At 39.8% G+C, this 13,102-nt stretch overlaps 1 protein-coding gene across 1 annotated transcript; it reads left to right on the forward strand.

Moving 5' to 3' along the window:
- The first annotated feature begins 290 nt into the window (after positions 1 to 290).
- On the forward strand, positions 291 to 3,822 carry Snai2 (snail family transcriptional repressor 2). Its single transcript, XM_034514783.2, has 3 exons — positions 291 to 504; positions 1,183 to 1,731; positions 2,567 to 3,822. Exons 1-3 carry the CDS (start codon positions 426 to 428, stop codon positions 2,746 to 2,748), a joined length of 810 nt encoding a protein of 269 aa, XP_034370674.1. The 5' UTR covers positions 291 to 425; the 3' UTR covers positions 2,749 to 3,822.
- The last annotated feature ends 9,280 nt before the right edge of the window (positions 3,823 to 13,102 follow it).

Consider the following 13,102-nt stretch of genomic DNA (forward strand, 5'->3'; position numbering starts at 1 on the left):
CTTCCCGCCCTCGCCTTGCCAGGCACTGCCCACATCTGGAAGCCAGGTCGCCATCGGTCAGTTCGCGGAAAAACGTTCCCACAGTGCTCAAGTACCGAGATTTCCTTTCTTGAAAACATTTAATGTATTTTGAGCCTCCACTGAAATGCCATGAACAACCCATTTTGAACCAGAAAAATTTAGTCTGACAACAGTCTTCTTCTATTCACAGCTGTTCCAGAAGGAGGAGCTGAAATCTGAACCTCTTGGCTGTGATTGGTTGCTTCTAGCAAAAGCCACGGAGAAAACACCTCCCCGCTCAGAGGAGCTCAGTCGGGCAGGGTGACTTCAGAGGCGCCTGTCTGTCCCCTGTCGCACCTGAGCCACCGTGATGCTATAGGACCGCCGCCTGGACCGTTATCCGCCCGCGCCTGCCCGCCGCCACTATGCCGCGCTCCTTCCTGGTCAAGAAACATTTCAACGCCTCCAAGAAACCCAACTACAGCGAACTGGACACACACACAGGTAAAGATACGCTCTGCAAATCTGTACGCGAGTAAACCGCAGTTCCTTTGCTAACTCAGAGTACACCCCCGGTCGCTTTCTTTTCAATGCTGTGCTAAAACTGTCCCTGCAGTTTCATGATTACTTAGGTTAAGTTTTAATTCAAAACCTTTGAGATCTTTGCTGACAAGGAAAGCCTCCTTCCGGTGGTGCAGTATGGTTCTCTGAGCCTGTGTGTACGCATAAGGAGTGCTCGGACATGAGCGCACCCCTTCCCCTCGCCTGAGCAGTTACGTCCTGGAGCCAGGCACTAGGGAAAGCAGCTGGATTCCTGCATGCCATTACCCTCACAGGCACAGGCACGGCACAGCTAGAGTAGCCCACGCATAAAACGAAAAGCAACTTTACAAAAAGTTTTAAAATAGTGTCTAGTTCTTCGTTCTAAACTGGGACAGCAAGGCTAGTCCAGAATGAAGATTAGAACAGTCAGGGCAACTGTCAGCCTGCTCAAGGACAGTAAGCCCAGGTGATAGGAAGATTTTTCTCTTTATGTGTGTCCTTGTGAGTAAGGCTGTCTCCACTACAGAGTCTCCTATGGAGTCTCCTGCACGTTGTTATGTGCTCTGTCAGATTATGTACATATATTTAAAAATATTTTGCCTTAATTTTCTTTTCTTTCCTTCTTTATCTTTCTTCCAGTGATCATTTCCCCATATCTCTATGAGAGCTACTCCATGCCTGTCATACCAAAACCAGAGATACTCACCTCAGGAGCATACAGCCCTATTACTGTATGGACAGCAGCAGCAGCTCCGTTCCATTCCCCTCTACCCAGTGGCCTTTCTCCTCTTACTGGATACTCCTCATCCTTGGGGCGTGTAAGCCCCCTGCCTTCCTCTGACACTTCATCCAAGGATCACAGTGGTTCAGAAAGTCCCATTAGTGATGAAGAGGAGAGACTGCAGCCCAAGCTTTCAGACCCCCATGCCATTGAAGCTGAGAAGTTTCAGTGCAATTTATGCAATAAGACCTATTCTACTTTCTCTGGGCTGGCCAAACATAAGCAGCTGCACTGTGATGCCCAGTCAAGGAAATCGTTCAGCTGCAAATACTGTGACAAGGAATATGTGAGTCTGGGTGCCCTGAAGATGCACATTCGGACCCACACATTGCCTTGTGTCTGCAAGATCTGTGGCAAGGCTTTCTCCAGACCCTGGCTGCTTCAAGGACACATTAGAACACACACTGGTAAGAGAAATGTAGAAAACAATGCCTCTCAGCTCAAACAATGGTGTGGTGGAGCTGTCTGTGGGGTGTCTTAAGGTACTGACAGGGGGTGCTTTTCATAAGGTGAACCACTGATAGCTGCTTTCTGCTCAAAAGCTTGTTAGAACAGAAAGTGCTCCATTCCAGCCTCTGCTCCAGGGATTGTAAACAGCATTTAGACTTTGGAAAGTACATGCAGGAGATTTGGTCTCAAAGATCAGTTAGAAAGCAAGACTGAGGTACTTGGTGTGTGTTCTGTAGAACTGCCCCCTGGTAGTCAGTAAATATAAATGCCTGGCTCCTAGTGTTGATTTGATAAACAGGCAGAGGAGGCTCCTATAGTTTTTTGGCAACATGTTTTGCTGTGAATTCTGCCAACTCTTGACTAGTTGAGTAAATGGGACTAAATTGGATCTATCTGGCTGGATATTTTATTTTCTTGTTGCTGATTTTTAAACACTCTTAGCATAAAATCATGTGCCTTAGTCATCACACAGAAAGGGGAGACATGCTGGGAATGGAGGGAGCTGCTCACCATTGCTGCACCTGTTGAAGCAGAAACCCTTAGCAAGAGAAAGCCCTTAACTCTGAATGTGGGCCTGTCTGGCAGAACTGAAGATGTTTGGCTGATATTTAAAAGTTTTGTTTTAAAAGGCCAAGTAGGAATATAACTACAAAACTGGGGGGTAGATATGATCAAGCTATGATAATGCTTATTCTTGTGATAAACTACTGTTGATGTTAATTAATATTATTTGATTCTGTGTCCTACAAAAAACTGACTGTCTTTTATTTTCCCTTACCCCACCTCAAACAGGGGAAAAGCCTTTCTCTTGCCCTCACTGCAATAGAGCTTTTGCAGACAGATCAAACCTGAGGGCACATCTGCAGACCCACTCTGATGTAAAGAAATACCAGTGCAAAAACTGCTCTAAAACCTTCTCCAGAATGTCGCTTCTGCATAAACATGAGGAGTCTGGCTGCTGTGTGGCACACTGAGTGGCGCAACCAGTGTTTACTCAAACAGAATGCATTTCTTCACTCCAATGACAAATGAAAGTCCAAAGACATTTTCTCGTGTGCTTACCAACCAAATAATATGTATAAAAATACAAAGGATCTCTCTCTCTCTCTCTCTCTCTCTCTCTCTCTCTCTCTCTCTCTCTCTCTCTCACACACACACACACACACACACACACACACACACACACACACACTACAGAACAGAATCTATATACTTAAAGTTAATCCATTCTATGTGAAGTTTAAAATTTTATTTACTGACAGCTAGATTGAAAGGATAAAACATAAGAATCTTTCTCTTTAAAGATGAAGTGAAAAGCACATTGCATCTCTTCTTAATAAGAAAGAATACAGAGATATACACTGCTGCCAAACCATTTCAACCAAAGGAACAGTATTACTTCTTAATAGAATTGTAATAGTGTTTCCCAGAGGAAGAGCGTCTGCCAGACACAATCTCAGGTGCCTTATAAAGTACTCCAAGTTTACTTCCTTAGACGTATGATGCCTGGTTGTCATCTGTGAATGAAAACCTTTCTGGATTACTTACAATGTTTTAAAACTATATTGTTCAGAGGAAAAAACACAAGAAACAGAACAGAAGAGAATGTATTAAAGTATTCTTGTTTTGTTTCATTTTTGCCATGTGTGCCTTGGAAGAGGAGGGAAGAAGAAGCTTCAAACATTCCCGGTGCGTGTCCCATGTCTTTCTTTTTTTAAAAAAAATCTCAATGTTTTATAATACAAAGTAATGAAAATGTGCAAAAGAGTTTCTTAGACATTCAGTAATGTACTTAGACTTTTGAAAATTCGTATGATGGATGCAATAACGCAATACCCTTCCAAGTGCCTGTTTTAATGAATTGTGTAGTTGATGAACTGATGTAAATTTGTGTTTATTTTTATACAACTGAATGAACTCTGTATGAAAAGGAGGTATGGTTAATAGCCATGCCTATATTCAACCAGAATAATTGTGAAATCAATGTCCTTTTTAAAAAAGTAATTTTCAAGGTCTCTTTTTTTTACAATAAACATTTTTGACTAGAAGGTATTTACTCATATACTATTTTCAAAAATTTTATTGCTTTAGTATTGAATACTATATTCACATTTATTTCTTGCTTTAACAAGAGAAAACATAAATGGTATTTTTAAGCATATAAAGAATCAATTTATGTTAGATTATGTTAAAATTCCTTTTTTAAAGACACTATCACATTCAAGAGATCATGATGGTAATTTTTTGCAAGTTATAACAAACATCATATGGGGGGGTACAAACAGTCATTTTAGTAGTCAAAACCTTTTCAAAACATTTTAATGTTTACTTACTTTGTAAAAACAAGTTATAGTCATTTATGTTGTTTTATATCTCATTGAAATAGTTTAAGATTTTTTTAAGAATATAAGTGAGGAAAACATGAAAAGTTTGAATGAAAGAAATAGAGTTATCATAAATAAAAAACACACGTTAGAAAATTAAGCCTTGTGAGCAAAACCCAGCTGGTAGTGATATAAGTAATATAATAATATAACTATTATTAATTAATTAATTAATTAATTAAGGCTTGTGAGCAAAACCCAGCTGGTAGTGATATAAGTAACATAATAATATAACTCTAAGGTGGCCTTAGAGTTAAACTAGAAAACTAGTGTCATTTTGGGGTACCTGATCAAATTGAGCAAACTTCCAACCAAGCCCAGGATGTGCTTCATAAAATATTTTTTAATTGTACCTTCCATATTCAAACTGATGTTCTCTAATTCAGTATGTGAGTTTCCTAACTTTAGGAAGCCTGACTAGGTACCAGAGCATATATATGAACCTTGTCTTGCAGCCTGTAGTGAAAGTAATTCTCATTACTGACAATTTCAGAACTTATGAAATATTATTTTTCTTTTAATACTTTTGTTATACAGACAAAAACTGGCATTAATATCTTAAAAGATGCTGGCAATAGAACACTAGGCATGGAACTATATAAATGCTAAGCTGGGGCTTTCCTCACTGAATATTTTTCATTTACATTTTAGCCTTGCATAAAACTACTGTGTATTTGATGAAAAATGCCAGCTGATAATTGCACTTTTTAAAAATTGTTTGGATATCTCAGGCCATAGTTCTCAAAGGCAAAATTATCTGGTACAACAGTTTATGGGAGTAAAGCAATGGGTTATATCTCTTCCATGGAACATTACAAAGTTACTTTAGAAAGCCAACTGAATTATGTATACCTGGGACAGAAATCATGCAGTAGTATTCTGAGAGTCTTCAGGCTAGCTAATTCGAGGACCATCTTGCAAAAAGGAACTATGAATTATGCCTCTGCTAAAAGCTCTTGGGGCTATCTCAGTTTCAGTAGTTATTTCTACCCCAATTTTCGTCACTCACTGGTTAGCCATGGGCAAACAATTTTTGGTGTCAAAATTTAATCAGCTAACTTCTAAAGGGAAATATTTGTTTATTACTTTAATTCCTCAGTGAAAGAAAAAATTTTTTTGCAATATATTTCCACTATTATCAGTTTATTCTTAATTAAAATATTATGGTTTTAGAAAAATATTATGGCTCTGAAGGAACAGTAAATATTAGAATAATCTTTAAATACACTAGAATTTTTACCTATTATGGCTTTGACTGTACATGCTCTTCAAAGATCCACAAAGCTTCTGAAATGTTCTGTTCTGGTCTACTCATGCATGGGACTCACTGAGTCACAAACTTGCTACACATCTTTCTTTTTCACTCCATGGACCATTTTTGCATGGAATCTCTAAGAACTCCGCACAGCACCAGCAACATCTTTTAGTAATAGTACATGAATTGATTGAAAAAGCAACAGAAGTAAAGGTTAGAGAGTCGAATGAAAATTAGTAGATTTTCTAATTACTGAAGAGTTATGATTACTTTCAAGAAAATCATTGTCTCCATTTATTTTATATCCTTACTGCTAATTTGGGATCACACTGTACCTTGGTTTCCTAAAGCACAAAATATTAACAGAGACTCAGTACCATAAATTAAAAACTGAGGATCCCTGGTACTAATGTTTCTACAAGCATCTTACTGCTGTTATTTAATGTCTACTATGTGCATATTACTATGAATATAGTACATGATGATGCTGTATAGTGCATACACTTGTGCATATGCTGTGCCATGGTAACAACACAAGAGTATTGCTATTTCACCAATATAGGCACAAAACTCCATTGAAAATTGGGCCAAGGTAGTAAAGGGGACAAGATACAGAACAGAAATCCATACCTAGATTTTTCAGCCTCCAAGTATCTACCTGGAAAATGAGGAAACTTGTTCACCTACACTTAGCATAGTGCTATATACATTATGGGTCTGAGATAGAACTTTGGTAAGGAAGAGAACAGTAATGTCCTGAAATGCAATGTTTTAATACTCTATTTAGGACCTATCATAATTCAAGAACTATACTGTGGATATCAACAATCTTCAAAAGTTTCTTACACGTCTTAGACTTTCTGCAGGCTGCCCCTGCTCCAGCCTGGGATCTACTTGCTGTCCACACAATAAAATGTCAGGCTGACATCTCACATAGGAGCCCGTTTCCTCTGTGCTGCTCTCTGTAGAGATGAAAAGCAGCTGGTCTCCATCGTTTCTCCATTAACACTTCATCCTCTGAAGGCCACTGCTACTCCCTTCCATACCCACACTCCTCAAGCTGCTTTTATCTTTTCAGACTGAAAAGTCTTTCAAGCTAAACAGCCATTTCTTCCCCCACTAAAATATGGACATTTTGGTGTAACAAAATAATCAAAATTTGAAAAATGTAAGGCTTTTCTGGATCACAGCCACATCTTGGGAGTTGTCCCTGTTTAGATACAGAAAACATTTTAACTAAGTTAGTTTGAGTACTCTGTCATCCAGGGAAGAACCAATTTTCAAATAGGATGATTTTATTTTTTTATTATTTATTTATTTATTTATTTATTTATTTATTTATTTATTTATGTCATAGAGGACAGTGGAACTACAACATCCCCTTTACCTGAGATAGTTGTTTGGGGATACTCTGAAATCCTATCCTCAGCAGTAAATGTGCAAGATATGATAATGAAGGGAATGACTAGTATGCAGTGGGCCCAGGTCCTTAACCCTCCAGGAAGTAATTATTCCTATGAGGAAAGACACACACAAATCAGCAAGCATGGCAGCTTTTCCTCTGTGGCACCAGGCCAGACTCCTGAACAATGCAAAATTAGCAGAGGAAATGGCAGCATATCCCTGTCTTCTGACTCCAAATGCACCCAGATGGGTATTTATAGCAAGAGCAGGAGAGCTGGTCTGAGAGAAAGCAAGAATATTTGAGCACTGGGAACCAATTCATTTAATTAAACTACTTTGGTTATAACAGTCAGTCAAATTAATTTAGCTTTTTTCTGTTGAAAGCATGGAAATAGTTTTGAGGTCCTTTTGACCATTCCTAAGTAGTTTTCATTGACAATAACCAAAAATAAAGGCCTGGTACTTGTCTATTTCAGCAGCTGGGATGCTACAAAGGATATGATCCTAGTCTCCTGGTTTGTTCTGGGGCTTGAGTCAAGTGCCTTCCAGGTATGGAGTGTAAACACTCAGTTGGTGCTAAGGAGTAACAAGTAAAATTCCAGCTAAATAAAACAGCAGTAAACTCTCTTGCCAAAAACAACAAATGAAGTTCTATTTCTTCTAATTTCCAACTTCTTTCTGTATAGGCATACATCTGTAAAGAGGTTTAGGACATTCCTGTATTGTGTTAAAAATTTCCCCCAAAGAACTAGCAGGAAGGCCTGTGCCAAGGGAGATTACCCCTTTCCTTACCCGGTTTACTGAGCTGTAGAGTCTGTAGTCCTCTGTGCTCAGGGCTGGTGCTTGAAGGATTTCGTTATGTCCTGCCTCCTCCATGGGTGGCTTAACCCCTGCTTCTCTGGGTCTGAGGAGCTGAAGAATTTGCATTTCTACATCAGGTGACATCCCTCATAGTGGGCCAGTCTTACCTGCACCCAGGAAAATAACCTTCAATCTCAGGTCCAAGTCCTTGCTTCTTGGGCAATTATATGCAGCCACATTTGCCTCTGGGAAGAGTGACAGGAAACCACTGGAGTCTAGAAAGTACCTTTACATCATATATGCCTAAATAACAGTGGGAGTCAAGAAACACATTTCTACCAATGCCAACTCTATTTTTCCAAGAACCAGCAACATCTCTGTATCCATGAATCCATATCAAAACTGTTTTTATAAAAACTACATCAATAATGAACATATAAAAATACTTTAATAATACAGTAAAACAGCTTTTTTTTTTTACACTTATGTTGTATCAGGCATTGTAAGTAATGGAGAAATTATATATACAGAAGGCTTGGAGACCTGTGTGTAAGTTCTGCTAATTTGTGAGGCCCTTGAACATCTCTGGATTTGGCCATGGAGGGTCCTGCCTGGAAGAAGGCCCCTGTGGATTCCAATGAATGCAGAAGCAGACTGATAGGACTGCCTTTTGGTTCTAATTTTTACTCTAATTTCACTTGTACTGGAGTTCTGCCAAGCCTTAACATGCTTTAATGGGGGTAGGTGTGGGTGTGGGGGGATGAATGTCATACCAGTCCTTTCTGGTTTACTAACAGCAGGGAGACTGATTGGCTTAGTACTCAGCATGAAGCTTTTAAGTAGAATCTCTCCTGAAAGCTTGGGAACCATATGTAAGTGCGACATGATTGACAAAGTGGTTCCTGACTACAGCAAACTCACTTGTCAGGGTATGTGGTGGTTTGAATATGCTTGGCCCAGGAAATAGCACTGTTAGGAGGTATGGCCTTGTTGGAATTAGTTTGCCCTTGTTGGAAGAATCATGTCACTGTGGGAGTGGGCACTAAGACCCTCTTTTAGCTGCCTGGAAATCAGTCTTCTCCTGCCTGCCTTTGGATCAAAATGCAGAACTCCTTCTCCAGCATCATGTCTGCCAGCACACTGCCTTGCTTCCTGCTATGATGATAATGCACTAAACCTCTGAAACTGTAAGTCAGCCTTAATTAAATGTTGTCTTTATGAGAGTTGTCTTGGTTATAGTGTCTCTTCATAGCAATGGAAACATTAACTAAGACAGGGTACCACACACTCACTATCTCATGACTTATATTCCAGGTAATAGTCTTTTACTGAGAGAAGTCAGGACACAAACTCAAGCAGGGCAGGAACCCAGAGGTAGGAACTGATGCAGAGGCCATGGAGCCATGCTGGCATTCTGTTTCCTGGTCAGCAACCATCATGTGCCCAATCTGCCTGCTCATGCTCTAACTGGCACACTCTGAGCTACTCACTGCCATTCCTTCCTCATCATGGTGAACTAAAATCCCCTGGAACTCTGAGCCAAAATAAAATCTTCTTTATATTATTTCTGTCAAATACATTGTTTATATTTGTGTGTATTTACATATACACATACATACATAAACAAATACACACACATACACATATATGAAGGAGTTCTCTGTTTCTTGTGCTATAGTAAAATTTAGTGTTGAGAAGAATTCATATTATTACCAGTGTAATAATTGCATTGTTCTCAAATATGTCTAGAATGTTCTGGTTTTAAAACCATGCTTGTGTAAACAAAATAAAAATGTCACACCTTAAGCATACAAAACCTAAACAAAGTAAAGGCTTGATTTTAGTTACTAAAACTGAGCAGCAAGAGCTAAAGACACAGCTTGCCATCTTTGAGCAATGGCACACAGACCAGCATCAGTTCAGACAATCAGTGAGTGTCAGCTTTCTTTTGAGGCAGATGTCCATCTAGTTCAGTTTCCAAGCCTCATATGTCATCAGTGAATACCATCCTGGATATGTGGTAAGAGGACATCACAAAGGACAGAGGGTTGATGTCTGTTTTTAGGGTAGTAGGTAGTGAGATGCCTATAGGACCTGTTTGCTCATAAAACTGTATCTGTTTGCTAGGCTTAGGCATTATTATGTTATAAATTCTTGAGAGTAATGATGTTCTTCTGAATATCACCTAAGACACATAGCTGGGCTCACCTGAAGCTAGTAATAGATGTCTCCCATCCCCTGCCTTCTAGATTATGCTCTGAGTTTGCCTCATAGCCCAAGGAAAGTAGAGATTCTTCTCTGTTCTGAAGACAGAAACAAAAGGGTAGAGGTAACTACCTCAGTATTGGAAGCTAGGGAGATGGAATATCTCTTCTCCAAAGGGAGGACAAGATGGAGTTTAGGGTAGCCAGAATGCATCCTGAAATTTGTGACAGTGGCAGGGTTGCTCTGCTGGCACAGGGACTTAAGCAGGTACCCAAATTTACAAGCTTTGTGAGGAGCCTGTGCTGTTTTCCCTGCAGGCTGTCTGATGAGAGGGCTCACGGAAAGGTGTTATAACCAGTTCCCAGGTGAGTCTGACACGGTGACTTGAGGAACTATATTCTGAAAATGATGGTGTCACATCAAGAGAAAATAATGCAAAGAGAAGACAGCAGTGATTGCTGACTCTGTGTTGTGGGTTGGGTTTTTCAGTTAGAAGGTTCTCTGTATATTGCTCATTGCTTATACCACTCCTTACACTCAGTGACTGCATCCGCTAGGAGCTGGAGGAATTATTAAAGAAGATTCTTGGATGAACAAAGATCCACCCAAATGGTTTTAAGATTCCAAATTATTTTGGCTTCTGTTAAAAAAAAAAAAAAGAGTAATGGCTGAAAATATGTGTGGAAGGTGTACTGTCTATCAGCTTCTCCCTCCAAAGGTAGGTGTTTGTATTGTATAGTGAAGGAACCCAGCACTGCCTAACTATGATGGCTTTTCCCCCCCAATATCAAGCAAACCTGGCTTTTTGTTTTTTGCTTGTTTGCCTGTTGTACTGGCTGGTTTTGTGTGTCAACTTGACACAAGCTGGAGTTGTGACAGAGAAAGGAGCCACCCTTGAGGAAATGCCTCCATAAGATCCAGCTAAAACACTGTGGAGGTTCCTTTCCTTTCCTTTCCTTTCCTTTCCTTTCCTTTCCTTTCCTTTCCTTTCCTTTCCTTTCCTTTCCTTTCCTTTCCTTTCCTTTCCTTTCCTTTCCTTTCCTTTCCTTTCCTTTCCTTTCCTTTCCTTTCCTTCATTTCTTCTTTCTTTCTTTCTTTCTTTTTTGTTTTATTCTCTTTCTTTCTCTATTTCTTTCTTTACTTCTATATATAGTTGGTTGTTTTGCTGTTGATATTTTCGGTTTCGTTTTCTTTGTTGTTGTTAATGCTGTTTGTGACAAGATTTTACTTTGTTTCCCTCCACTGGCCTGGAACTTGCTATATATAACCAGGCTACCTTTGAACTCACAGAGATCTTCCTGACTCCATCCTTGAGTGCTGGGAACAAAGGTATGCACCACCACACCTATGACCTCATTTTCTTAAATTTATAAAGATGATTGTACATTTTGCCACAATGAAGCATTTTATAGACAAGATGAAGTCTGATCAGCTACAGACTTTTCATTACCAACATAATCAGACAAGTATCTCTTGTATTCTGTTTCTTAAAAAAGATGGAGAAGGGTCTTTTTGTTATTATTTCCCTGCAGCAAGCAAGGCAATGAAAAAGAATTAGAAGAAAATGTTATTCTAAAATGCAACTCTTGGGTTTTTACAAGTTCCGATAAGCCCTATAGTTACAGACCAGTCTGTTGCCACTGGCTGCTGGCTGGACCTAGGAAGACTGTATTCCTGGAAGGATCCTAGCTTCCTTAGCTGCTTATGCCCATGACAAAGGAAACAGCTTAGCTTAATTTCTCAAGACAGTCTACTGTGTGACCTCACTCACAGCCTTGTTTCCTCTACTCTCTGTCTCTGTCTCTGTCCCTCTATCTCTGTCTCTGTCCCTCTCCCTCTCCCTCTCCCTCTCCCTCTCCCTCTCCCTCTCCCTCTCCCTCTCCCTCTCCCTCTCCCCCTCCCCCTCCCCCTCCCCCTCCCCTCCCCCTCCCCCTCCCTCTCTCTTGCTGTTTTTCTGTCTCTCCTCCTCCCTCCCTCTTTTTTCCCTCCCTTCTACTCTTTTCCCCCTTCCGTTTCCTAAATGCTTAGTCTTTGATAAGAGAGTACCTACACATTTACGTGCCCTGCACAAATTTCTGTTGATTGCTTGAAGCAGTCATGGTTGGTTTCTTTCTTTTTGTTTTCATTTGAAGTGCTAGAAACAGAACCCACAGTCATACACATACAAAGGCATTTTACCACTAAGCTGCATTTCTCAGGCTTGATAATGTCTTTTAAAACAACTAGTGGATACAGTCATGTCTTAATCAAGGCTGCTTTGGTCTTTTTTTTATCAGAAAAAAAAAAAAAAAGAGCCAGTAGCAGTTATCTCATTGACTACAAATTGAGCTGCATGGACTTCACAAGGTGCTAAAGATAAACATACCTTCTGTCTCATCAGCTCCCTGGAGCCTGAGATGTTAGGCAGCAACAGTGAAGGTGAAGATAACTACAGCAACTTATAGCCAACACATACCATCAATCCATGCTCAATGATATCAGAACTAAGCACTTTCTTTATTAAAATATAATATGATTTTAAACTTATACACACTAGTACTAAAAATGGGTTTAAAATGCACTTCTTCTCTACTGAAGTCATTATTTTATCTGTGAGAAAAAAGTATTAATATTTTCCTCATAGGTCTCTCTTCTGTTCCTTGTCTTTGGTTAATACAAAGTCACTGAACATAGGAATGATCAAAGATGTTTGCCTCATAGATGGGCATGTGCGTATGATATGTCTCTAGAGTGAAAGACAGAGCCTGCAACATCAGAAAGATAGCCCTTGTATTTACAGGCCACTGAAGTACCTGGATAACTCACCATCATCCAATCAATATGAGATCTTCTAAAAAAAAATACTATTCTATATATAACATTGTAATTATTTACCACCCAATTTTTTAAATTTAATTTTATTATTTTTACTTATTCACTTTACATTCCACTCCCAGTCACAGCATCTCACAATCCTTCCTCCATCCCCCTCCATTTTCTTTTGAGTAGGTGACCCACACTCAAATTTTCTCCGCCACCCTTGCACTTCCAGTCTCTGTGAGGCTAGACACTTCCTCTTCCATTGAGGTCAGAGAAGGCAGCCCAGCTAATAGAACATATCCTATGTATAGGCAACAGCTTTTGGGATCGCTCTTGTTCCAGTTGTTCAGGACCCACATGAAGATCAAGCTGCCCATCTACTACATATGAGTAGGGAGGCCTAGGTCTACCCCGTGTGTTCTTTGGTTGCTGGTTCAGATTCTGAGAGACCCAAGGGTCCAGGTTAGTTGACTCTGTTTG

This window comes from Arvicanthis niloticus, chromosome 12, assembly GCF_011762505.2.
Source record: "Arvicanthis niloticus isolate mArvNil1 chromosome 12, mArvNil1.pat.X, whole genome shotgun sequence".
Taxonomy (NCBI): domain Eukaryota; kingdom Metazoa; phylum Chordata; class Mammalia; order Rodentia; family Muridae; genus Arvicanthis; species Arvicanthis niloticus.